This window comes from Cygnus olor, chromosome 7 (assembly GCF_009769625.2).
Source record: "Cygnus olor isolate bCygOlo1 chromosome 7, bCygOlo1.pri.v2, whole genome shotgun sequence".
Classification (NCBI taxonomy): domain Eukaryota; kingdom Metazoa; phylum Chordata; class Aves; order Anseriformes; family Anatidae; genus Cygnus; species Cygnus olor.
In genome coordinates this window covers 22,505,878-22,532,732 of record NC_049175.1, presented here as the reverse complement: position 1 = coordinate 22,532,732, position 26,855 = coordinate 22,505,878, and the positions used below count along the sequence as shown (strand labels likewise).

The following is a 26,855-nucleotide window of genomic DNA, read 5'->3' as shown; positions in this document are numbered from 1 at the left end:
GTTCTGGAGGTCATGCTAAGATCAATATATTAGACTGTCTAGGCTAAAGCCCAAATGAATCTGCTTTGGAATACTGGAAAATGTTGCTGGCAGCATATTTTTTTTGGGGGGGAGGAACATGAATTATGGCAATGTCTCTTACCAGTACAGTTCCCCTAGACCTTTTTGCTAGAGATATAAGCCCTAAGTTGCTCTCAGACTAAAGATGATTAAAATGTTAATAAATAACAAGGTGAGCTTTTGAGAGTTATGGAAACAGATTTTACTGTATCTTTCTATTATGTAAGAATAAAAGAGGCTAGCTAATATGTACCTTGTGTCCTATAAGTCATTTAACATTAGAAATAGTAATCATGAAAAAAAAAAAAGGCATTAAAAATCTACTAAAGACTTTCTGTAAATGTATCTGTAACTAGAAAACGCTCATATATCTTCTTTAAAGTTTCTCTTTCTTCTTAAACTGCTTTGATCCAGCATGCAGTTTTTTTAATAGCTTAATAAGCTTAAACTAACCCTCAAATACAATATAACACTTTCTCCAGACAGTACAAATTAATACTCTTAGTCTTTATGCTTTATTCTTTTTCTTAAGAAAATCTAAAGTAATATTTTGTTCTTGTTTTCTCTACAACATTATATATAGAATAAGCTGAGTTCATAATTTCACTTTTTCCTGTTATTTGTATAACATTTTGGATTTTTTGAAAATTTAGTTAGGATTATACATAGAAATAAACACTGTGTAGTGCCAGTCACAGTAACTAAGTCAGTAAAGGAAACTTTTTTAAGGATGTGCTGGATTGGATGGCAAGTTTTTCCTAAATAAATAAATTTAGGTTGAAATTGTGATCCCTCTTGGAATTCTGGACCTACAGGGAAGAAAATCATTTGGTTATGACAGAGCTGCTTTCTCATATTTCAAACATTCTGTACATATTAGTAGCTTTTATTCAACAGCTCAAAAGATTCACAGGCTACTTTCTTTCTTGTGAACTTCCTTGTTACATTGTCTGTGTCATTCACTTGGCTCTAAAGGGTGCTAGAAAACATTGTGTTGGACTGCAGTATCATGCTTAGGTTTCTGTCCTCTGAGCCTTTTTAATACCTTTCATAAGCTACGTGAAGAAGTAGAGTGCTTTCACTTTGTCAAAATTGTATTTTTGGGGTATGCTAACATCAAGCATTAAATAGTCTGATTCTGTCTCTGTCTGAAGATTGTAATTCTTCAAATAAAATAAGAAATCTTGTGAAGATCAGGTACTTTTCAAGGTCCCCCATCATGGCAACTTCAATTGGTCTAGCTGCAGGTAGCACAATAATTCCTAAAATAAATATACGGTACCTAGTTTTTCTGATAGGTGTAATCATCTCTGTAAAATATGACTTGTACTGGCAATCTTGTAATTACTTTGTGCCATTTTCTTTCTGAATTATCATGACCTTTTTAAGTAAATTACTGCTGGCCAGGCTTTATTGTAGAAGTCTAAGGCTTGCAGCAATAGGTCTTTATATAAGAAAGGAGCTCTTCAAAATGTTTCTAAATCCATTTTTTTCCTGAATAATTTTCCTAGATAAAGAATAAGACAAATTTTGTCTGTTGCTCCAATAGTAGAAAATTAGCTACTATTACTGGCCCTGCATGCATAACAGCTGTTTTTTGAAATATGATGGGATTTTTCATCAGCATCTTGAAAAGCCAAATGTAATCTGTACTTTGGATGTGCTAGTGGTTATTTTGCAGGGAGTGAGGGGACCTTTTGGATAATTTGCTGGATTTGGTTTTGAGGAAGGGCTATTTTTTGCTTTTTTGGTTTGGTTTGTTTTCTGTTGTTGTTTGGTTTTGATTTTGTTTGTTTGTTTGTTTACATCTTACCTCTCTCCTGTGTTATATCATTAGGTCTGCATTTACGGTGTTGCTGCAGTTCTGTGGATGGCAGCAAAATACAGCTTTCCACCTAATCACAAGCTAGCATTGCCAAGAAAATTAAAAAACCTTCTTCTGGATATGGCAAAAAAAAATCCTGAAGAAAGACCTTCTCTAGCTGATGCAATTAAGGTTACTAGATTTAAGCAATTTTATTTGAAACTTAGTTCTGTTTGAAGTCTAATTTTAGTGATTTGAATATCAAAATAGTAATATCTTTTTTCTGTAGTAGCCTGATATCTAACATAACCAGTCACTTTGGATGATGTTTTTAAAGTTACATCCCTAAGGATATAGAGGGCTGTGTTCTTAATTTATATTGACATTATTAATAAAGTACTTGGAATAAGTTTATAAAACATCCTAAACTTGGATTGCTTTTAATGATTTACCTTGACTTTATCCTTGTCCAAGAATATCTCACATGATGAAAAACTTACTTATTGTCTGAAAACTATGATTTTTTTTAGACATGCAGTTATTATTTACTTGAACGAGGAGTAAACAGCAAAAATATTTTGGCATTGTTGAATAAATCTGTCTTTAAGGTACGAGTGCCACCTTTTTTTAATTCTCTACATTTTTTCAATTAGTTCTGTTAAATGTGTTCCAGTCATTTTTCTCCACTGCAAATATAGTTAGATTTGTTTAGACTGATGGGGAGGGGGAAGCATTTTCTTGTAGTAATGTGCTGAGTAGAATTTTAAAAAGAAAATGCTAATAAATTCAGTTTGGACTTCAATTTTTATTGTTAGGCTGTTGAGGAAGAAGTAATCTCTTCTCAGAGTCATGGTGCTTTTGAAATTAAAAATGAAAGACTTGAAATGAGCCCTTCAGAGTCAAGTCTAGGTAAGCAGACTCTTATGTATTTCAGTTGTTTTAATTTTCTCTAGAACAGTTCTCTATATGAGATTTTCTCTGTCAAGTGCATAGGTCTTTTTCTGTCTAAATTGATTATTATTTACATTGCATTTATATTTTACATGTTTTTCATCTTTCATCTAATTGTTTTTTGCTTTCAGGATTTGTGCCTATTACCAGTGAAAGTAAACTTATAGCAGTTAAAGGACCAGTACCGTGCCAAATTTCCCTAAATAGTGAGAAAGCTACATTACCTGCAGCATTCACCTCTCCTGCAACTCACTTTAAGCCTATCATTCTGCAACGAGATGCAAACATAACAAAGTTAGTATATCCTGAAGCAAAATAAGTTAAAGTTGCACTGTTATATCTACTGGATATGTTCTGTAAAAATTCTTTTTTCCTTTTCAGAGAGGTTCACACGCCAGCTACTGAGCAATTCAAGAAAGAGATGAGAAAAGAAAAACACATGGACCACAACAAATCAGGATATGTAGAAGACTCTAAAAGCTATGGTATCAAGGACACAGTTGTTGTTGAAACTGCACCTGAAATACCTGAGTGTCATTTACAAGTTCCAGGCCACTCATTCCAAATATCTTCAGAAGAGCAAAAGTCAGGCAATGTGCTTACTTCTGCAGTTACATTACCATCACCATCTGATTCCTCACATGTTCTACAAGAAAAAAGCATTTTATCTGAGGTTCCTTCAAGCTCCTTAGCTTGTCCTACATCTCCTAATTCTCTTCATATAAATAACATCATTCTCAAACATGACTCAGAGAAAAGAGTTTTAACATTTGTACCAGTACACTTAGCTGTGTCTGAGCAAATACCAAATAAGCCTCTTCGTTCAAGAATTGCTTCTGATTGCTATCATAGTTTGCCAGTGCTACTTTCGAGTACTATTGCAAGTTATCAACTGAGCATGCAAACAGAAAATGAGTCCTCCCCCTGCAAAGTGCAAAACTGTGAGACTACTAATACACAGAATGCAATCGACAAAAGTAACCAAGTTGTTCAAACCAACTGCCAAGAAATTGAGTGTGCTACAACCGTAGACAGTATTTTTACTGACCAAGGACATACACCATGTACCTCAGTGGATCAAAGTACTTCTTGTGACTTTGATGTAGAAGTCCTGTCTCATCGGAACAGAACAAATGACACTTTGCTACAGAAAGTGGTTCATCTTATACAAGAAGAGTTTGCATTTGATGGCTATCTAGAGAACGGAGTTGAAGTTTTTGATATGGGTATGTACAATTTCTTCTGTATGTCATATCATTAATATGTAAGATTATTAGTAGTAGTATCTTTTTTCTCTGTTTTTCTTAATTTGTTTTATTTTGTTTGTTTTTCTTTTTTTTTTTTTTTAAAAAAGGTAACTTCATTTTAACATTAAAGGAAATTAAGTTTGGTGTGTTCTCCGATACAATCTGTGAGAAGTTTTGTGACCTCTACTGGGATGAAAAATTACTGGAGAATCTCTATCACGTAGTAAATGGAGAAAGAGCTTCACATTTATGGTAACTATTTTTCAGTGTTTTCCTTCTTACAGTTCAATTTAATGCTCTCTACTTCCTAGAAGCAGGAAAGGATATGCAGCTCCTCTTCAGGTATCTTTATTTCTTTCCTGTCAACTGATAATTTCCCAGTCTATCGGATACTTCATGGCCTTCTCCATAGCAAATAGTGCTTAATGACTTAAAAGAAGATATTTCCTATTAAGCTTGTCTGTAACTCCATCCTAGGATAGCTGAATAATGGAGGTCAAATATTGATCCTGATCAAATGTTTTCAACCATTGTTGGAGAACTTCAAAGTTGTGATAGAGGCTGTTTAATCAGAAGTGAAATAAATTGTCCCTACTGTTCAGTTTAATTATTCGAGTTCAGTTCTTTATGCATTATTCCAAACTCTCATTAAGTTAAGAATAAATTACCTTGGTACATCTTTTTGTTCTAATCACACTTAAGAACAAAGAAATTAATTTAACTTTACTAGAAATAATTTACTTAAACTTAGTTTGATTCAGTGCTCCTTCTGGCAATCTTTTGTAGGTAGCCCGTTAAGTGAGAAAACCCCAGCTTAATTCATTTCTTATTTTTACTACTTCATCTTCAGTGACTTATCTGCCAGAAAAATAATAAAAATCATTCCCATTTTATTGCAGCATCCAAATGTTGTATACTTTATCAAAAAAAAAAAATACTGAAGGCTATTGTAAACAGCAATGTGTTTATATGTGGAAGTTATGTATGTTTTCTTTGTCATGATCTGGAATTACAAACTGGAAGTTTTGACAAAGAAGCTTGGTGAATATGGTATAGAAAAAAATCAGTGTTAAAAGATATATTTGCTTTACAGCAAGTTTCAGGGATAATAGACTACACCCAAATATCAGGCACCAACTTGCTGGCCCATTTTCCATTTGGTTGAGATTTCTAAGAAGCCATGAAGACTGGTGGGAGGTTAGGTTCTTAATTCCCAGAGTTGAATGTTATGGCATGAGAAACTTTAGCTGTTGTAACTGAATTACTGAGATATATGAAGAAGTCATCCTCTTTCAACTGCCTTTGAAAAGCAAAGTCTTTGAGAGCAGGAGTGGAAAGGAAGTAATGTATTATTCACTATAAAAATAGAGGTCTAGCTTTTAGCTCACACTCAAGAATGACCTTTTGAAACTGATATCAGATATCTCGGAGACACTGCTTACTTAGTATTCTTCAGACACTGCTAAAGAATATAATGGTTTTTAATTGTTACCTTCTTTGACTTAAAATTATCATTATTCTTATTAGGGATGACTTACAGTCACAGTGTTATCTAGAGGGTGAATCCTGAGTGATAAACCTTTTACAGTAGTCCGTGATATAAGTTGTGTATAGAGTTATGCCTCTTGTGTGTATGTGTTCTGATATTTCTGTTGGAATTTTGCTAGGTGCTGTAAAGGGAAATCTCTGCAACTTACTCAGTATGCTTTAATGTCCATTTGTAATTTTTTTCTTGTCAAATAACGCCTGAAGCTGAACATGCAAACTTCAGGAGGTAGTTAAATGCAGTGAAGTCCTTCACATATGTGATGACAAAGGACATTTGTAAAATCTCATTTTATCCTAATGTAAATATATAAGGATATGAAATGTTATTTTTCCGAAACCTCATGTATTTTCAGCATAGCTGAAGCAGATGACTCAAAGCGTGGCAGCATATTCCAAGATCTGAAGAAATCTGACAGCTTTTTGGCAAGCAGTGATCAGACAGAGGGTGAGAAGGGAATTTGTGTTTCTAGATCTTTGTGTGTGCTGGGAATCTATCAATGACTCAGTTTTGGAGAGATTGCCACTTTCAGTGGGTTTTCAGGAAAATATTCACCTTAGCACTTACAAAAATTATCAGTGAATCTGAGCATTGTCAATGCCTTGGAACTGTTGTCTTTTATATGAAACTTATGTATGACCAACTGTCATTGGGTGTGGGGATGCCTTTTTAATTTACTAAAGTAAGATGTGACTGTTGAAAAAATCCTGAATCCTAAGTGCTACATGTTGTTTTCGTGTGTTCATCCAGTAGATGTTTTTACCTCCTTCCTGGTAATTCCTCAATGACTTATTTCCCTATTCTATTCACTGAAGTAATTTTTTTTAAAAGATAGCAAAAGGAACTATGGGTCAACTGATTTGTTTATCAATATATCATGTGATGCAGAATTTTTGCCTTCTGAACACAAACTTGTTTACAAGACACCATTCCATGGCAGATGTTGAGGTTATATTAGTGGATTGTTTATTTGAACTACTTCAGAGTGGGCTTTGCATTTTTTCCAGCATACTTTGTAACTGAATATTTACAAAATATTTCATCTTTCAGTTACTAAATTAGAGTCTGACCTGGGACTGGTAAATCCCATTTTTATAACAAACATTGTCCTCTCTAGGCTTCGTATATTCAAGGACAGCTTGTATTTGATTCCTATTGTACGCGTTGTTGTTGTGGGTTTTTTAATAGCATTTCACAGAGATGGAAGAAAAATACTTGAGGAATTCTTAGAAGAAGGACAAAAACAACAGCATATTTAAAGATCTGCTCTTAGTCTTTGTTTTGCTAAACTGGACCGTCACTACTTTTTATGACAATATCAGAATGGATTTTCTTTTTCCTTGTTAACCCTAGCAGCACTTCTGTGTGCCTCTTTTTAAGAAAGATTAGCTCAACCTGAGAGAGGGGGCTGTATGCAGTACTCTATGTGAGGTTCTCAGTGGTTTACAACATTATTGATCTTTGCTGGACATCTTTAGTTTTATACAATATATCGTATTAAATTGCGATACAGCTCAGTTACATATTTAAAGTACAGAGAGAAGTGAAGGTAGTATGTGTATATATGCAACTACACATAGTAATAAACTGCAGTGTTTCGAAGAATAAGAAGATAATGTCTGTTGTTGGCAAGGGAATACCATTGAAGAGCTATGCTTCTGGAACCTTAATAGAAACTACTGCACATTTCTGGGTATCTCAACAGTTTTATTAAAAAAAAAAAAATAGCCATGCTTTGTGCAGCTGCCACAGACTCGGTTATGCAATTTGTTTCTGTAAATTTACATTATGAAACGTTGCCTATTTCAGGAGTCCCAAATATCCTTTCCAGCATGTTTCCATTAATTCTTACATAAAGTGCATATTATTCCGTCTATTTTTAAACTTTGTTACTTCTCTGTTTTGAGCAAAGTTAGATAGTTTACGGAACAGCTTATCCCCCTACTGTCACTTAACTTTTATGGCATAACGTCAATTTGTAAGTTTGCACTTGTCTGCTGTTATGCTCTGTTACAATTTTCTATTTTGGCTCAGAGTGAGTGCAAATGTAGAGCCAGACTTTCCCATGGGGTATGTGACTTCTTTGCACCAGTAATTCAGGTCCATTTGACTCCAAGTCTGGCATATCCAAGCCCTGGAGGATTTCTCAAGTGAAAAGAGAGACTTGTGGCAGGCATAAAAGCACCTGTCAGAATCATACCAAGTTTTCTTTGACTGTCACCTCAATCCCTTACATTTGGTAGTAGCTGTTATAACTGCATAGAAGTCCCATCATAGCCCAAGGGAATGAGTAGAAAGTTTAATGTGTCAAATACTCTTGCCATCTATGTATGGAATAAAAGCTCAAGACCTACAGATGAAAAGGACCTCAAGAGCCAAGCTTTTTCTAATGTGTACACAGGTCTGATATTTGATTTTTGTTTAGAAGTTTCTGTACTGTGCTTTTATTAAATGCTTGTTCTACGTATGCGGAATGTATTTTCTAATTTTCAGAAACTTACTGACCAAAACTTAATCATTCTGAAATGTCTTTAACCTTTAACACTTTACAGCACGCAGTTGAGAAGAAGAAAGCACAGAACCAAAATAGATATGTAACACTGTTAGAGGGCATAGGTCGTCTCATGACTGCATTTTGTATGTGTAGTGTTTAAATTTAACAAAGCATGCATTACAGCGTGACCATTATTTCTCCCCCCACCTCTACACTCCCTCTAGGAGAAGGGGAAGCAACCTTTGACATGAAGGATGAGCTTATGATAAATACGTCATTAGCTGAGATGAATTTTGATGGGACGCCTTCAGATAATTTCAAAAAAGAATCAAGGCTGCAGAATACTACCCCTATAGAAAAAGAAGGACAATGTTTACAAAGCAATGGCTGTCATACTGGTCCAGACTTTGCAGAGGAAAATGTAGAGCCACAGGAAGAGACCATGATAAAGACAGCTGGAAACAACTACCTTGTGCCTCCAAATCTACCTGACTTTCATGGCTGTAGTCCGGGTTGGAGCAGTGCATTTTATGGAGCTGAATGTTTTGATTCAGAAGTTCATAGTTACATGAAAAATCTTGGAAAGCAGAAATCAAGTGAGTCACAAAATATAGATGCTAAAAAAGTGGTGAGTACATTGATTTAAAATCATTAAGATCCCTCTTTACTTGCTGGTTAAAAGTATGGTTAAATTTGTTGCATTGTAGTGATTTCAACCCCACTTTCTTCTTTTAAATACTGACTCTGTTGTACTGTTTATATAAAAAGGTCTTGGTATAGTAGAATATCTTTAAGATTATATACCTGAATATTTTTATAATATTGTATTAAATGTTCTTTTGCATAATCTTTTATTAAAATGCTTTTTAAAGGTCTTGTTACTACAAATTCAACAGAGGATAATTTGTCAGCTACTTCTTGTTCGCAACAAATATTTTTTTCTTTTACTACTACAGTATCAATAATAAATTTATTGATCTTTCTGCTGGCGTTACTACAACACTGACTTTCTGTGAAACCCGGTGTATTTAAAATAAAAACACAGTCATAATGCTCCAATTGCTCCAAATGTTAAACCCTTAGCATTTAACCTGAGCAAAGAAAAGCTTCATAAAATTCTGCTATTTTTTCAAACTCTATCAGTCATGGATGTTACAAGTTTTGACTAGTCTATATATAAAATAGTGAAAGAAATATGAAACTGAGATTTATGAGTTTTCTTTTCTGCTATTGCAGCAGACAGGAGACCATGATTCTTAGCTGTAAGCCAATCAGTTATGAATATGTGGGTAAAGTGCAGCTCTACCCAGCTTCTTTCTGCTATCTCTTTGCTGCCCGATTCATCAAACCAACCACTACAAATCAACTGTGAAAATATATGGCATGACTTTAATTTCCATACCAATAGCTGACAAAGACTTCAGTTCATACTTCATTTTGAACAATGGATGTTGCTGGTATGGTTGATAGGGGTAGGATTTAGCATTTTGAGTCCTTGTGTATTGTACTTATGTACCAATGTAGCTAACAGCTGTATTTGTACAGCTAAGTGTTTTCAGCTAGTTTTATTTGATAATATGAGTATTTATACATATTATACTTGGAGCACAAGTTATTTAGAAAATAAATGGGGTCATTAACACTTCATAAATGTTAACGGTTAACTCTGTGTGTAAACATCGAATAAGTGCTGTGCAAATTTCAAGGGGAATGACGCACTATCTGAACCAAAATACTGAGAAAATAGAATTAGACTCAATGTGAAAACTAACATGGGGAGCTCAAAAAAAACCAATTATTTTAGTATTTAGTAGCTGATTTTCTACTGTAAAATCTAGCAGACATGTCTAGCAACATGTCTCATATCCAGGCCAGAAGGACTACAAAGTCCAAAGGAAGGCTGATAAGTGATTTTTTTGAGCAGGAAGGTGGTTTGAGTTGCTGGAGGAAATTTCTACCTGTCTTGTAAGGTAGAGCTGTTTGTCTCCAGCCTCTCCTTCCTCGTCATCTGTTAACCATTTTTGTTTCAGAAAACATGTCACATTATCTGTAGTCTAATTCTCATTACCTGGCAAGGATTATATCAACCTATTTTTTGTCCCAGGTTGCTGACAGTCTTGCTTCCTTGCTGTGTTTTTAAAAGGTTAACAATAAAGTTGATCTGATTCTACAGCTCTGCAGCAAAGTGTGCTAAATCAGTGTTTAGGGGTTCTATTTCAAAGAGTGAATTTATTATTAGTCATTTGGGCATGACTACAGTTGTCCTGACTTAGTGGCACTACCCTGTGATAAGGATAGGTTTATTTGTTCAGTTCATTTGTTCTTGTCTGCAACAGCAATTGAGTACTTAATGAGAGTTTAACCACACAAAAAAATACAGTTTTGGAAACATATATATCTTATTAATAGTCTTATCTCTCCAATAGATATTGAATCATTTGAATGTTTTTTTTTATTCACCCTCTAAAACTAAATGCAATTAAATTTGCTTATGTATTTATTTTAATTTGAATACCTGTAAGTAGGTTTGATAAAATCAGGTTGAGAGAAACGCTAATTGCCAGAACATATTATTTGGTATAATTTCATTTATGACAGAATCAAATGCCATAAAAATAACTAACATTTCTATTATTCTGCTCGAACCTGTTGAATACTGCCTGCACCTTAGATAGGTTATGATTTAATTAAATATAAAAAGTCAAATACATTTGTTATATGAACAGTATTAACAATGGGATTCATCAGCTAATATGATTCAAAAAAGTGGTAATACTTACCCTTCTGTTTAGAACAAATGTGAAGTAACTAGCACAAAAAGTAAAATATCTGTGGATCAAAGGTGACACTTTCAGCTGTCATAATGATTATTAATGTTTTACTGTGCAAGCATTTATCAGATAGTTCCTTGCAGTTCTAAAGTTCAGCAAAGGTTCATCTTAATTTAGAAAAGTTAGTTTAATTTTTATTCAAATTCACATAAATAGCTTTGGGCTTGCTTAGTTCTCTTAGAAGTTTGCAACCTGTTGTCACTTTCCTTATGCATCCTCCCCCACATCTGTATTGCTCCTTACACAAGCTAAGTGCTTGTCCCCTGCCTCCCATCACCTCTCGTCCAGGAGCTGCTGGTTTTGCCCCCTGGCACAGGACACATCCAGGCAAACAAGTTCAAGTCCTTGCACTAGAGCAAGAACAGGAGGCAACTGCCAGGGCTGCCATTTCTCCAGGGGAAAGTCCAACTCAGCCCTCACAATTAGAAGTTTTTTTTCTGTACTCTGATAAGCTTGCTTGCAGTTCTCTTGCAGCCCCAAGCCTTCACCCTTATCCTGTTTGCCCACACTGAGTTTCAGTTCTCTCTCTAGATCTCATAAGCTACTTGTCAGTCTCCGCCAAACTTCTCTGCATCCAGACAATGACTACAAGGTTTCTAGCAAAAGCTTTGCATATTCTATCCACAGTTTTCCCTTTACCATTCTTTTTCTCTTTTCCTTTCCCATCTGCCAATATTCTGTATCCTTTGGGGAAGCTACTCCTCAGCATGTAAAAAGTCCTGTTTCATGGATAGTTTGGAATTTGTAAATTTCCCAGTGAAACAAAATCAATCATTATTTTGTTCCTTAGACTTAGCAATGTTCTGTAGAAAAATGTCCTGATGAGTTAAATGCTCTTCAGAGGATGCAGAACGTCATCAAATAACAACTGAATATACGAGTTCATAAAAAAGGTTTATATTCTAGACCTAAAATGGAAGATATTCTAGAATGGACTGGGAATTAACGTGTCTTTTGCTTCTGACTTCATTGCTACTCATCTAAAATTATTTAAGGGACAAGCCACTTCCTAAAATACCTATTAGATTCCAAACATCAGAAAATAGCCACTCTGAGTCTCTTTCTGTGATTATATTCTTGTAATCAACTTGTTTTCACTTTAACTGATGAAATGAAAACAAACCTTTAAGTAAATCAAGCTGTCTTTGATTCAGAATCTAGATAATAGCTTTTCTGCACTTCCACTCTTCTCTACATGGTGACTGTGTAATGGTAATTCTTTTAAAAATCCACAGGGCTTTTGTGACTTGCTACTAATGAACTATGTTGTTAAGCCTTTTGAGCTTTTGTGAAAAACAGTGACAGATTTTTCTCAAACTCAAATTAATTTCCAGTAAGTCCATCCCATTAAAGCTAACCTATTTAACAATCTGTTGTTTGATATGTTAGCTCTGAGCTATGTGTTTTTTGATCAATCTGCTTGTGGGAGTTCTGTCTGCTGCATTTAGTAAACTTATTCCATTTGAAATGCTGTTTCATGTAATTGGGTCATTGGTAGTTAACTTAGGACACAAGTGCAAAAGCCACCACTTTCAAAAACGACAACACACACTGTGTTAGTTGTTTCATAATAAATCTGAAGCTTTCAATATGGATGCCCCATTTTCATTGGCTAGCAAAAAGTGAAATCTTTTATATGCAAACAAATATAAATGTTTACATTAACTTGATAAACTGTGATGAGTATGATTACTTTCATTTCTATTCATTGCTTAAGTTATATAACTTAAGAGAAAATTAGTTTTTATTATTATTATATAGAACACATAAATATAAAATATCTAAACTGAACTGAACTTCAAAATTGAGGCATCCTTTGTAAAGCAGCTCTCCTGGCTGCCTTCTGACTTGGATGCGTAATATAATGTAACCATACTGGTTTGGAAACCATAGCTTTCAATGAAACATTTGGTTCTTGCTGCAAACATAGGCCAGCTGCTTAACAGAGCATTTCTGGGGTGTACACTAACTTCAGAACTCATCAGTTTTAGTTCTGGATGCTTGCTGAGTGTCAATTTAAAAAAAAAAAAAAAAAAAAAAAGTCCTTGAAAACAACCAGATAAGTGCGATTATAACTCAAGGCATATTGATATAAATGGATTAAGACAAACTTCAATGTTGTCTCATCATACACAGACTAACTGCAGTTCATAACATGTAGAACTGTCACGTAACTATAACTTTCCTGGGGAAGGTGATGTTTTCTGTAATTTGCCTCTAAGTGCAGGTGTGAAAGGCAATTCTTCTTGGCTAATAGCATATTCTTGTCTGTTTGGATGTTCGCTTTTTTGTACAAAAATAAATACACTAAAACTTTACTTTCCTACCAGAACTTTGTATTTACCATTATGATCAGAATCCTTTTTCTCTTTAAATAGGAGCTAGAACAATTGCTAATGATGGAGACAAAAAATTACAGAAAGACCATACAGTTCTACCAGAAACTATTGCAGAAAGAAAGAAGAAGCAAAGGTAAGAGTACAGCAAATTGTCAGTAATGAAATGGGTGCATAGTTATGTCATTTAAGGATTTTTCCCTGTATATCAGAATAACTGATGTTTGTACGCTTTGTGTGTTTTCAATCCAAAGGTCTTGAAACTAGATCTATGTTGCCCAAATTGAGAGGACAGCTACAGGAGATGAAATCGAAGGTGCAGTTTCTTGAACTGGTGAAGAAATATGTGCAGGCAAGTCAGACTTTATTTTGATTTGGTTTTATTTGTAATTTCTATACTGTATTAGTGTCATTGTCCACTTCAGTCAATGTATGAGCTGTGAAGTGGTTGTTGTCAAAGTGCCGAATTAAGGAAGATTTGAAAGAATGATTAAAGGTCGTTGCTAGTTGCGGTGTTTAAAAAGAAAAATTGTATAAAATGTGGTTTGGCTTTAGATTGAGTAGAGCACACCTTGCATGGATTTTCCTGATCATTTTCCTACATTTTAATTTTGCATGGGTTTGCCTCTCTGAGCAGATCATGTATGCAGAACAATGGGGTGTGGAATCCTGTGTGCTTCCTACAGTCATTCACAACAGGAGAACTGACACCATGGATGTGGCACCCACAGATGAGTCAACATTGCTTGTTTACTATAATACAGAGAAACATAAATGCAATAATCAAAATGGAATAAGAGTTCTGCAGGCTGGGACACCACTTGGTTTAATGGCTTACTTATATTCTAGGTATGGTACATTTTGTACATCATTAATTGGGAGTGCGATGAGTCATATTTATTAATTTTAAAAAAGATATGGTGTCTGGGATAAATCTTGGTTACACAGCATTGCATAAATTTTCCTTTCTGCTTTCAAGTTCAATGTTATTTCTATGCACACTTATTTGCAGAAATGGGCATGGAAATGGTAAAAGACAGTCTGATAAGAAATAAGCCAAATTACTAAGTCTGGATTTGATTAAAACTCAAGCAATTGATAATAAATCAAAAACTAATAACTTTACGGTTCTTTTATCCTTTACTTACTTGAAGTTTAGCTCTGATAGTTGCCATGGATTCGTGGCTTTATGTTATTGCCACCAGTTTAATAATTCTTCAGAACATATAATTCAATCGTTCTTACTAATAGGGTTTGGATATGAAAATCTATAGATTTTGCTTTATAGATTTCTGACCCAGACTTTGGGAATTATCAAGATACAAGCTTATCTCAGGGCTTAGGTGAGGACAAAGTTGTCTTTTAACCCTCAGCTGGGTTAAAGTGTTGTTTTATGGTACCTCAGCAATGGTACCTCAGGTATGGAAGACAGAAACTGCTTGAGAGACTCCATCAGTCTTGTGCTACTGTAGGATTCTAAAAGCAAAAGACACCAGGTAACCTGTAATTCATATTTTCATCCATTTTGAGCAGTCAGAAAGATGAAAGATTGCAGCACTATTTCTGAAAGCTGGAAATAAAATACAGCATTTTAAATTGTAGAGGAAGTTTAGAGGCAAGTAAGAGTAAGCAAAGTGCACTAGTCCCAGCTTGTCCTGACACTTAGAGCCAGTTACTGCTATTTCTGGTAGTTAATATTTTGCACAAAGTGAACAAATTGTTTTGGAATCAAAGCTTCCACATTCAGCAAACTCAAACTCTTATAGTTTGCAGTAAGCCATCAGGTAGACACAGGAATTGACTTGTCTTAAGGTATCTATGAGTATATATATGTATGTACATATATATTTATATATATATATATACACACACACACATATGTAATACTATCATTTCTAATGGGTATATAATAAGCATGTTCAGTTGTTAAAGAAGCTGCTGCTCTAATCAGAGCTACAGAAAACATTTTCTTCTTTAAAATATGTACATTTTGTACTGTTATCATGGAAAATAAATTTTTAATGGCATCAAATGAGGTTATAGAAGCAATAAAATTAAGTATGTTCTTCTGTACTATTCAGAATGTAATTTTTGATGATAGTAGAAACATCAAAGAGGTTTTCCACAAGATTCAAAATGGAGAAACTTTAAAAAAAAATTATACTTTTACTGTTGGCAATCACAATATTCACGTGTAAAAATAAAAAGAAATCAAAGTTTTCTGTAGAGCTTGAGAGTTTGAAATCCCTGCTAGTTCTTGATGTTTTGACGATTTTTGCTGTTGCTGTACTCTGATGCGAGAAGAGATTGCATTCTTGCTTGTCTGAAGCTTTTCTTGTGCTTCACAGAAATGCATTCTTAGAAGGGTATGTACAGCAGTTTCTCTACACATTTCGCTATTTCTGCACACAAGAAGATTTTTTGCAGTTTCTTCTTGATAGAATCAGCAGCACTTTATCCAGGTACAGTAATTTCCTATGAAAAATATTATCAAAACACAACTATTTTTTCCCCCAAGTAGCAAATAGATGTTTCTGAAAAGGCCTACTTAATTAAATTCAGTTTTTGATGTTTGTTTTTATAAGATTCTCTTGGCATGTGAGAGTGAAATTAGAGCAAGTGCTATATTTGGCAATATGCTGTTGTCTTTTATCTTCTGAATTCTGAGTCTTGTTTTTCCCAGTTGCTCAGTGTTGGTTAGTAAGTACAATGACAGCTTTGTTTGCACAGAGTCATGGATTCTAGAAACATGAAACATAAGAATTTAAGATAGTACACTCAATACCAGATAATATTTGCAGTTTTTCCAGCATTTATTTTTAAATTGGAATTGCAGTAAGTGTCTTTTTCTTCTCACCAGTGCAAGCCTGGATCCTTCCACATCACTTACCAAAATATGTAACCGCAGTTTCTACATCCTGCAGGCTTGGATTGAGGACTGCTACAGTGTAGATTTTGCAACAAATGCAGACCTTTTATGTACCCTAAAAGAATTTATTTCTTCCAAGGTAAACCAGAATTTCAGTGCAATCTTTAGGGAGTAAAAAAAAATTAAAATTAAAACTAAAAAAATATGTCAGTTACAGTATATGTAAGACTCTTATTACCAAAAAAAAAAAAAGTCCTAATTACAACTACAGTAAAGTATAAAATTGGACAGTGCTATTTTTGACAACCATAGTCAATATGTCTGGTTTTGGACAGACCTGTATCCTACAAGTATTTTCTTTCTTGCTTATAATTTACAAGAAATTGAGTTCAATTTTCTGTTAACCTGTTTTGCGTTTACAGGTAGCTCCGTTAAATGGCTATGGTGAGCGCTTGTTGTCATTGCTTGAGGATGCTTCTGCCAGGAAAAATGGCAGTGCTCAGCAGTGTTCCAGCACGGACAAATGCGAAGAAGGGGAGGAGGACAGAAGAACACTGCACTCCATGTGTAAAAAGCTCTCAGAAGATGTTTTCAGAAAGGTATGTCCTACGGACTGTAGTATGTGGAGCACATTTCCATATACTATTTTTTGTCAGTAAAAATCCAGCTTAGGGTCTAGATCCTGATTTAGTAATATTTATATACCTCCCTTTTAAATTTTCTTTTGAAATTATCTAAAGCCTACACGGTTGTATAAATTTGGATTCTATCTTTTGCCCTATCAATTGTTTCAGTAATAATAGATTAGATAATCCAAATTTTGAGAGGAGTTTTTACTCTTCATTGTTGATATTAGCGTGTGACTCACATATAAAACTTCAGAATATATATCATTGTATGGCAACAAGTTTGAATACACAGAAATCTGTTTTAAATACCAATTGTTGATTCAGATCTAGTAGCCTCCTGCTCAGATTCATTACCTCTGTGTATTATATTTGCTTAAAATAGCAATGTGAATAAAGCAATTAGTGTCTGGTGTAACCCTGAAGATTAGCTGAAGAGTTTTTCAGCCAAAAGGGTCTTTCTCTAACAAAATGTTCCAGAAAGTTAGATCAAGGGGAGACACAATGTTGGCTTTAGAGAAGTTGTAGCTTTACATATTTTTTTTCTACAGAACTTTAACTGGAAACTTTCCAAAGGTAATGGACCAATTGCACAGTATCAGAGGGAGCGACTGTACACTATTTCATCGGTTTTGCCAAAGCCATGCTATAACAGTTTTACAGAAGAATTCCCAGTCTCCTTTGCTAAAGCAGATGAAGTTGGACCATATATTTTAACAGAATACAGTGCACAACAGCTCTGTTGTCAGCTGACATTACTGCAACAGGTACAAAGGGTTAGGTTTACTTGGAAGTACAAATGACATCTGTCTTCTTGTTATATGCTCAGACTCCTTTCTCTACCATTTTCCACCCCATTTCAAGCTTAGTAGGCTTCCAATATTTCACTACACTTTGAATTAAAATACTCCATTTTTGTCTTGAAATCTCTGTGGTAAAACATAGAATGGCTAATTCCATTCTTAGACAGTGATCCATCTGATCAATTTGCTGAAGAAAGACCAAAGAATAAAAAAAAAAAATCTGCCATTTTATCCCCTAGCATTTTAAAAGAACTGCTAGATCTAACAACAGATACATCTTGTTCTTTTTGTTTAGGAATTATTTCATAAATGTCATCCAGTACACTTTCTAAATTCAAGAGCACTTGGTGTTAAAGACAAATGTGTTCCTGTCCAAAAGTAAGTTTCTTATTTTAACTGTCCCTCTATTATGTTCATGCATGATAACTTATTATACCTTTAATATATCTGGGAAGAGAGAAACATTTTAAATACTTTTTTTTTTTTTTTTTTTGGCTGAGTAGATATGTAGATATTCTGGTTACATATATTTTTGAATTTCAGGAGACATTACGTATGTATGTATATATACATGTTCCTATACATGTATGTATATATGATTTCTAACATATGCAAGGTGATTTCTTTGAAATCTAAAGTGGGCCAGACCTAAATATTGCTGTTGGGGTTGCTTCAGAGATTTTTTATTTTTGGAGGGAAAAAAAAAGTGTAATGGCTTCTGAAACAGGTTACTTGATAATGTACATGCATGTGTGTGCATGCATGCATAGAAATGACCACTATAGAATCACAGGGTGGGAAAAGACTTCCCAGGATCACTTACTGCAGCATGTCCAGCCCTGCCTTAAGCAAGGCCAGTTGGTGCAGGTTGCTTGAGGTTTGTGTGCAGTAGGGTTCTGAATATGGATAGAGAATCCACAACCTCCCAGTGCAATGTTCATTTTGTACTGCTAGGTAAATAAAGTATCAGTCTTCATAGATACAAAAGTAGTTTCCTATAGTTGTTAGAATGTAGAATGGTTACCAACCTATTTAAATTTATTTGCTAAATCATAATTAATGTTTTCATCTGGCCACATGGACTCAATTATATTTGATTTATGCTCTAGTTCTTATATACTCAGTGGATTCAGCTAGCTTCTAATTAGTACTTATTAATTACATTACCTGTAGTAGACTTTTCTAAGGATCGTTTGTTACAGATTGTTGAAAGGCAGAGGATAAATCAGCTGATTTATACTGATTTGAGATTCAGACATTGGGAAACAATGTTCCACCACTATATATCCAGCTCAATTTCTTTAATGGCAGCAGTTTTTAATAAGCTTACTGGGTGTGATTTTGTTAGGGTGTTTTTTTCTGCTTGAACAGTTTTATTTGGTAATAAGTGGGTGAAGGTGCCTTTATATACAGAAATATCTACTGTATATGTTTATTGTGTAATCACATTATTATACAATGATACATATGATTACACATATGATTATCTTTCTTCTATAAAAAGTAACATAGCTCCCAAGTACATTGTAAAAAGTTATAAAGTCAGAACTGCGGGCACTGCAAAATTAAATGGTTAGAAGTTGGCACCTTACCTTCACAATCAAGATTTTCCTTGAAAAAACAAAGTCAACATGACTTATTTTTCTTTTCTTCCACCCTTTCCATAGAGCTGTTTCTGCTGAGGAAGTTTCATTTAAAGTCTGTAATCTGTTTCTATCGAAGTGCATACAGGACCAGTATCTTCTACAATTACTGAGAAATGCAGACAGTATCAGTACCTGGGTTGCTGCTGAAATTGTAACATGTCACACATCTAAGGTTCATCATTGTTTATTGTATTATTAATTATGAAACACTTATTTGTTAATATATATGCATATGTTAATATATAATGCTATGTAGACAACCTGAAAGAAGTGTTCTGAAATACACCTGTGCAGTTAACAGCTTAGTTTACTGTCATTAAGAGGGTCTGTTTGATGTTTTAGATGTTTTGTAGTAGCAGTTGTTAAAACCTAATAGAACATGAGAAATGGGTTGCCTGAGGAGAAAGAGTTGTCTGACTTCCACAAGAGACCTCTGCGACAGAAAAAAAGAAAAACTTTGTGGTGAAGGGATATGTTACTACAGTCAATAATTCTGATAAAATCTGAAAGAAGATACCTCTCTCTTTTTTTCTTTTCATTTAATTTTCTTATTTTCAGTCACTTTGTAGATTTATGTAGTTGTATATTTCAGAAGTAATTCGATTTCTATTAGATTTTTATGTCTATGCAGATCTTACTTTTTTCAAAACCAACAGTTGTTAAATCTTGTGATTAACTAAAATTTCAGAACTGTGCATATTGCTTATATACCTCTTGATAGTTTGACAGAAAGTCACTCTTCAAACTTGATTAGTACTTTGACTTCTGAACTGAATCCTGGAATAATATCTTAGGGAATATGTGTCTATTCGTAATGGGGAGCTGCCAGTTGATTCCTTTCTAACCACTGTGAAAAACATGAGTCTGCATCTGCTCACAATTATTTTACTTTATTTTTATCTCTGGGAGTTTGGAGCCCAAACATCTCAATTCCCTTATCACTCTTTGTTTGATTATTTATTGGGTTTTAATTGGGCTTCCCTATTTATCACATTTCTCAAAATATCTATGTGATGTGGACAATTTAAACAAATGTCGTAAACAAATCCTGGTGGAATATATTCACAATACATTTTTCTAACAGGAAGTATAGTTTGGTTGGTCATATAGTTTTGGTTAAAGTCTGCATGTTTTGACAACTTTTAAACATAAGTGATCAGTTAGCAGACACTGTATGTAAACATATTTCAATGAGCAGTGTTGCTAGTCCTTTACTTTCCCTCTGCTGTTTTCTTCTAGTGCCTCTTTTCAGCCTTGTAAGAGCAATAAAATCAAGAAATTAACAACAGTAAACCCTGGGCATGGCTTAGCATCATCCAGTACTTGAAAGGGTACTTCATTGCCATGAAATCATTAAGGCTAATTTCTAATTCCAAACTGAGGCAATATACCGATGAAGCATTTTGCTAGCAATTGACTTAATTTGATAGCTTCCAAGTTCACATGAACTGAAAAAAAAAAGGTATATCTTCTTTTTTTTTTTTTTCCAGCTGCAGGTGAGCTTGTTATCAAAATTTCTTCTTATAGCAAAATCTTGCTATGAACAAAGAAATTTTGCCACCGCAATGCAAATCCTAGCAGGCTTGGAAAATCTTATTGTACGACAGTTACCAGTAAGTTTGGGGCTCTCTATTGTAACTATTTTGCTTAACATAATCTTGTTCCAATATAGATATTAATACAAAAAAACAATGTATTTTGTTTTATTGTAAGGCCTGGAAAATCCTACCTGCAAAAGTAGCTGAAATAATGGAAGAACTCAAGGCTGTTGAGGTACAGTATAAAGTCTTTAACATACAATACTTCTATGGGGTTGAAGAATATTCAATATCTGACTAAATGGGTGCTTCTGCAGGATGAAAGACAAAATTAGTATTTTGCATTATGAAGGAGATTTTAACTTGTTCAGGGACTGTTGGCTCTTGGTCTAAGTTTACATTTTCACCTCAGTTTTTCTCAGAAATGATTCTTAATCACACAGGATACAAGAAAGTCGTTTCAAAGCAATCTAAGGAATTACTTCTGAGGATTTGGGCAGGATTTTTGTGGATGTAATCTGTTTTGAAAAATCTTAAGTGTTTATTTTATCACAGGCGTTATATTATTGATCTATCTGATTCAAAATCAGGTAGAAATTCTAAAACGCAATTCTGGCTGTGAATCAGAACAATTAAACATTGTATACATATTTTTGATTAAAGTTACTTCCTTATTTCTGTATTTCAAAATGTTGGCCAATAGATTAGTTCAAAGTGTTGTCTTCAATACCAACAGTTAAAAATTTATGAAAAATAGGAACGTTGTGGTAAGCACATGAAGTGGAGATCTTATAAAGCCTACCCTGATACTTATCAAAACATTTATCTGTGTATGCTTTTACACTAGGTGTTTTTAAAAAGTGACAGTTTGTGTTTGATGGAAGGAGAAAGATTCAAAACACTTCCAACAATTCCATCAGCCCATGTTTTGGCTATGCATGTCCAACAACTTGAAACTGGAGGATTCACAATGACAAATGGAGCTCACAAGTGGACTAAACTTAGGTAATTATTTTAACTATATATTTACATCACCTAACTTTGTAAAATAAGATGTTGTCTAATGAGATAATGACAGCTAACACAAGATTTTCCATCTAGCAATTTAAATAATTTCAGCCATTTTGACATCTAAGTGGACAGATACTTAATATTTACTTAAATATAAGTAAATGCTCAATGCTTTTGAATTTCCTTCAAATTTTTTTCTTCTGTCAGAAGCAAAACAAACTAATCTTTTTTACCCTATTTTCTTTCAAGAAATATCGCAAAAGTTGTGAGCCAAGTTCATGCATTTCAAGAGAATCCTTATACTTTTACACCAGATTTCAAGCTCCAGTCTTACCTCAGACAAAGAATAACTCATTTTAAAGATGCAGACATTTCTGCTTTGGCAGCTGACAACTGTGCCAACTTCCATCAGATACCAGCAGAAAAACATTCTCGAAAAATTCAGGACACACTGCGCAGAATGAAGGCAACATTTCAGTAATTATTTACATTTTAGCTGTTCTATTCCAAGTGTAGTCTGTAAAACAGGACTTTATCTCCTGAACCAATTCCCAAGCAAAAATGTAAAAGTGACTTAAAATATTATCTCAATTTGAAATGGATATATTTCTTAACATGGAATAGTAAAATGCTGACTAACAAGATTTGATTCCTTGGCAACTGGATGACAGATCAAAGCCTAAAAGTAAAGAGACTAATTTTGTCACTGTTCTTTAGCATAAAAAAATAATTAGCCCACAGACAAATATCTGAAAAGTACTGTGGAAACAAGTTATACTTCCATCCCCTGTTGTGTCCTGTTGGCCTAGGAGAGTTTAGAGTATGATTCATTAAATGTTGAATATATTTTTATATAAACATAGTACATTTGTATCCTGTCACAGTGTGCATATAATTCAGGGACACAGATCCTCTATTATCTGTTGACTGTTGATGGGACTTGCTTTTATGTTGTGTATTATAAAACTATACTTGGCTTAAATAATTGGCTTTTTCTTCAGGCCTTCTAAGGAAGGAGAGGAATGCCATGCTGTAACATTTATTGTTTGTTTAATTTTACTGTCGTTAAACTAACCTGTTTCCATATGAAAGTAAGATCTGAATCTAAATCTTACCACTTTGTTGCTTTGCTTCTTCCTCCATGGTCTTGTGAAAAGAGCAAATGTGAAATTGCTTTTTTTCTGTATTTGATACAAGAATCACTTTGCTAATTGTGTGTGTATGTATGTGGGCATATTGATTATGGCTTTTGCTCCTGAGGTTGCTCTTGTAGATTGCAGTGCTCCAGCAGCATTAAATACAAGATAACTGTAAGAAAATTGGATCTGCATCTTGTAAAATTTTGGTGCTAACCTATTTATAGAGCTTGTGCTTACAAGACCTTCTAAATGGCAATGAAATGTGATGTTATAGATAGAAAGTTTGTTGAGCTACCCAGGTTTATGCAAGGTCAAGCCTTTAAGCCTACAAATTAATTAAAAGTACAAGTATTTCTACCAGAGGAAACAATGGTAGTATTGAATGAGAAGTGGGAAAGGGTGAGAAACAGAAAACAAGCTCTGTCCTGACAGTGATTTGCTAGAACTGTATTTAAAAAAATAAGCAAAAATATATTTTGGGAAGAGCAGATAAGAACTAACTGTCTTGGCATGTTTTGGTGCTGGAGAAAGATAAATATGTAGGAAATGGAAATGTGCGCATCTGTAGTATTTTATAAAATGTACTATTGTATTTGACAGAAATGCATGTGCACATGTGAAATTGTAGCTCTTTCAGTGTTTAAGAGAAAAGCTTCCCCTTTTCTCTTATCAATAATGGCAATATATACCATCACAGGCCTTCTGCTTTTCATCTTTCTCAGTCAAACACAAGATATGTCCATACTTTCCATTAAATACCTCAGTTACTTTTTCCTACTAATATATTAACACCAAACTAACTTTTGTGCTCTTACTGGTTTAAACAGTGGAGAACTCAGTCTTCAACAGGAGTTTCTTGCATTTGTTCTACTTCTAAGATTACTTATTTTGTTACTTACTATATGTAGGTTTAGCATGTCATTAATTGTAATATTTCTACTTACCCTTAAGGAAGTAAAATGTGTTGCTATTTTAATAAATTTAAATAATATTTCTCTAAAAATTGCCAAATGTGAAAGCATTTAATCATTACCTCCTATCTTTATATAATGCAGCAATTTAAGAATGTAATGATAACCTTATCTTCACAAATAAGTTCACATATTTGATCTATATGCATTTATTTTAATGATTTGGATTTTTAGTTATTTGCTTTTTCTCAATCAAAAATGCCTCATTTACTTAAAGCCACGCCTTGCCTTTGAAAGACAGTAAAATCTGAAGTAGCATAAGCTTTACTAATGCAAAGAACTCCACAAAACTTGATAACATGATCTTAATAGATGCATTTTATATAGTTGCCAATCAAACTGTTGAAATTGCCTTTATGGATTTACTTAGCATTTATATTTTGCACACATGTTAATTCATATATTTCTAATAGTTTTATCAGTATTTAAAGCATCTACTACACCTAGAAAATATTATTTTTATTCTATGACAATAACTGGTGCTATACAAGAATTTAAAAGTAATTTCATATCTTCTGCATAATGCTTCAGTGTATAAGACTTTGTCGTTATGAATGCATAGTATTGAGTTATGGTACTACTTTGGGGTGTTTTCATCAAACAAATATTTAAGATTTTGTATTTAGACACCACCCCTCAGCAACAGCAAATGTAAATAGCTATTGGGAAAAAAAATCACTTTTACGAGGAAACTGGTCTGCTGTTGTCCATGAACACTGATGTATGCACATCTTATGTGAAACAGATTTCTCAATAAAGTTATGTCTAGCATCTAAATGTACTGCTTATTTATGACTAACATGCAAGAAGGGTTGGGCTAAACATTTCTATCTTTGTGGGGAATGTCCTCCTAAAAGAAAACACAGGAAAAAACGTGAAAACAGCAAGTTCCATCATATCTAATGGTCAAAAAAAAAAAAAAAACAGTAACTGTATTGCATAAATAACAGGCTGTGCAGTATGGCCCCATGTTCCTGTTCCAATGCCAAATTAGAACGTTTGGAAAAATGGAGTTTGTTCTATCAGCCAGAATTGCCACCAGCTGTCCTAGTTCTTATTTTTTTTCTTCTACACATCCCTCACTCGTCTTGATTTTGTCATTTATTTTTCAAACAATGACCTGTGGAGTTTCTGAAATGAAGTATGCTCCTTGGGAGCCTTTCCAACTCCTCTGTGCATTGGTGTTCTTTCTGTGTCCCTTTACAGGTGTCTGTCCCCAGGATCCCTGGGGTTTTCAGTACTCCTGTGAGAGTACTGGGAACTGTGTCCTAGTTACACTTGCTGCATTTCAAAGAAGGTTTTAAGGATCCACATCTCCAACACCTCCAGAAGTCTACCAGGCAATGTGGATGAATTCTGGTGATTCCTATGAACAATTGCATAGAAGCCCAGACCAAGAAACTAGAAAATATTTCATGAATCAACATTGATTCATGATTCTGACAAATTTATCTCCTTGGGAACTTTTCAACCAGTTCTAAACTTTGCTTTTATGGTTTTCTGCATTATTCCTTTTATATATCAGATTGCTTTCACAACCATTTCTGAGACTCATAACTTTGTGAACACTATATATGATTTGCAAAGGATTAAAATTTTAGGAAATCTGTTTCTAAATAAAAAATGTCAAAACTACAGTTAGAAAGGAGGTAAGTTAACAATTTTTCAGTGATAAATATATGGTTAATTGTTTCAGTCCTTGATATTACAGTGAGAGAAAGTGTGTCGATAAATTATTTTTCTCTCTCATACTTGCTTAAATGCAATCTGACACATACACATGTTGCATTCTGTTTAGAGGGGGTTTTTTTTGAAAATATTCTTTCTCAAAACAGATTTTATAAATAATTATTTTAAAATACATGTTGAGCTTTAGAAGGAGTCTTAAAGCTGTGGAAATGCCAGGTTGAACAGTGTTTGAAAACTCAGATCCCATAAATCAAGCTTAATTGGCAGAGTGATCATCTTTAGGATATGACTTACTAACAGGTATTCTTCACCTTTAAATACTTTTTGTCTTTATCTAGTCATTAAAAATATAAATATTATACATGTAAGAAATTTGCAGATAGTCATCTTACCTGCCCCGCTATAATTTGCATTATAAATGTTTTTTCTCAAGAGATCTGGTAATTATTTTAAATATCAATAAATGCAAGTGTTTGTGGTGGAAGATTCTGTTGTGTTTTAATATGATTTTGTATCCTGATAACTCTAGAAAATACATGTGTGAATAGGCAATTCCACCTTTCGGATCTCTATTTAGAAATTCCTGCACTAAAAAGTTTGAAGGACTCTTCTATGTGGCTCCTTTTTAATCTAGCAATAAGTGACAACCCCCATAGACTAGCAAATTTGATTTGCAGAATCTTCTTCCCTTCCTTTGCAGAGAAAATCTCTTTTGGCTCTTCTAGTGCAATGTTTGAAGAAGATTTTTAGGTATTATGTGAAAGTTCTTCGTAAACTACTGACAGCAAAGACAGCTTCAGATTGGTATCATTTTAGTGTGCTTCCTGTTCAGTGATATTTCAGTGTCTAATGTACTAGTTGAAATGGCAATCGCTGTATTGCTTCAGGCCGATGAGGTAATCTAGTCTAGGGTCTTGTCTTTGCATCATTCTGTTTGCTCATTTTTGGACTAATGTAAATGATGCTTTTATATCTTGCCTAAGAGGCAGGAATTGAATACCTGTTGTGTAAATCTGTCCTGGGTCTTAGTTGCAAGATTAATTTATTTCTCTAATTTTTCATTCTATTGCTAGGGTTGGTCTTGTTGTTCTGATGTTGGCTTCACACAGATGAAATAGATGCTGGTTTTAGGCAGGTACTGAAATAGATACTGTGTTTTATACTGGTAGAACTCATTTGCCATTATGAAATTAAGAGCTTTGTATACTGGACAATTTGAGTTGCCATTATCAAAGAGACATAATTTGGAAAGCTTGACTGGGCACAGTTGAGCCTGAGCTCAACTCAGACTCAG

The 26,855-nt window shown here is 34.1% G+C and overlaps 1 protein-coding gene across 1 annotated transcript in view; it reads left to right on the top strand.

Moving 5' to 3' along the window:
- The window catches only part of KNDC1 (kinase non-catalytic C-lobe domain containing 1), a 59,720-nt gene extending 35,079 nt beyond the window's left edge, over window positions 1–24,641 (top strand). The window contains exons 10-30 of the mRNA XM_040563946.1: window positions 1,898–2,056; window positions 2,395–2,472; window positions 2,680–2,773; window positions 2,947–3,109; window positions 3,197–4,041; window positions 4,170–4,314; window positions 5,964–6,055; window positions 8,327–8,730; window positions 13,312–13,405; window positions 13,524–13,621; window positions 13,907–14,118; window positions 15,618–15,731; window positions 16,130–16,277; window positions 16,561–16,737; window positions 17,316–17,531; window positions 17,863–17,945; window positions 19,235–19,385; window positions 20,704–20,826; window positions 20,927–20,986; window positions 21,599–21,756; window positions 22,012–24,641. Coding sequence (XP_040419880.1) covers window positions 1,898–2,056; window positions 2,395–2,472; window positions 2,680–2,773; window positions 2,947–3,109; window positions 3,197–4,041; window positions 4,170–4,314; window positions 5,964–6,055; window positions 8,327–8,730; window positions 13,312–13,405; window positions 13,524–13,621; window positions 13,907–14,118; window positions 15,618–15,731; window positions 16,130–16,277; window positions 16,561–16,737; window positions 17,316–17,531; window positions 17,863–17,945; window positions 19,235–19,385; window positions 20,704–20,826; window positions 20,927–20,986; window positions 21,599–21,756; window positions 22,012–22,243 — 3,846 coding nt within the window. The 3' untranslated portion in view covers window positions 22,244–24,641. The remainder of the gene's footprint in view (window positions 1–1,897; window positions 2,057–2,394; window positions 2,473–2,679; window positions 2,774–2,946; window positions 3,110–3,196; window positions 4,042–4,169; window positions 4,315–5,963; window positions 6,056–8,326; window positions 8,731–13,311; window positions 13,406–13,523; window positions 13,622–13,906; window positions 14,119–15,617; window positions 15,732–16,129; window positions 16,278–16,560; window positions 16,738–17,315; window positions 17,532–17,862; window positions 17,946–19,234; window positions 19,386–20,703; window positions 20,827–20,926; window positions 20,987–21,598; window positions 21,757–22,011) is intronic.
- The last annotated feature ends 2,214 nt before the right edge of the window (window positions 24,642–26,855 follow it).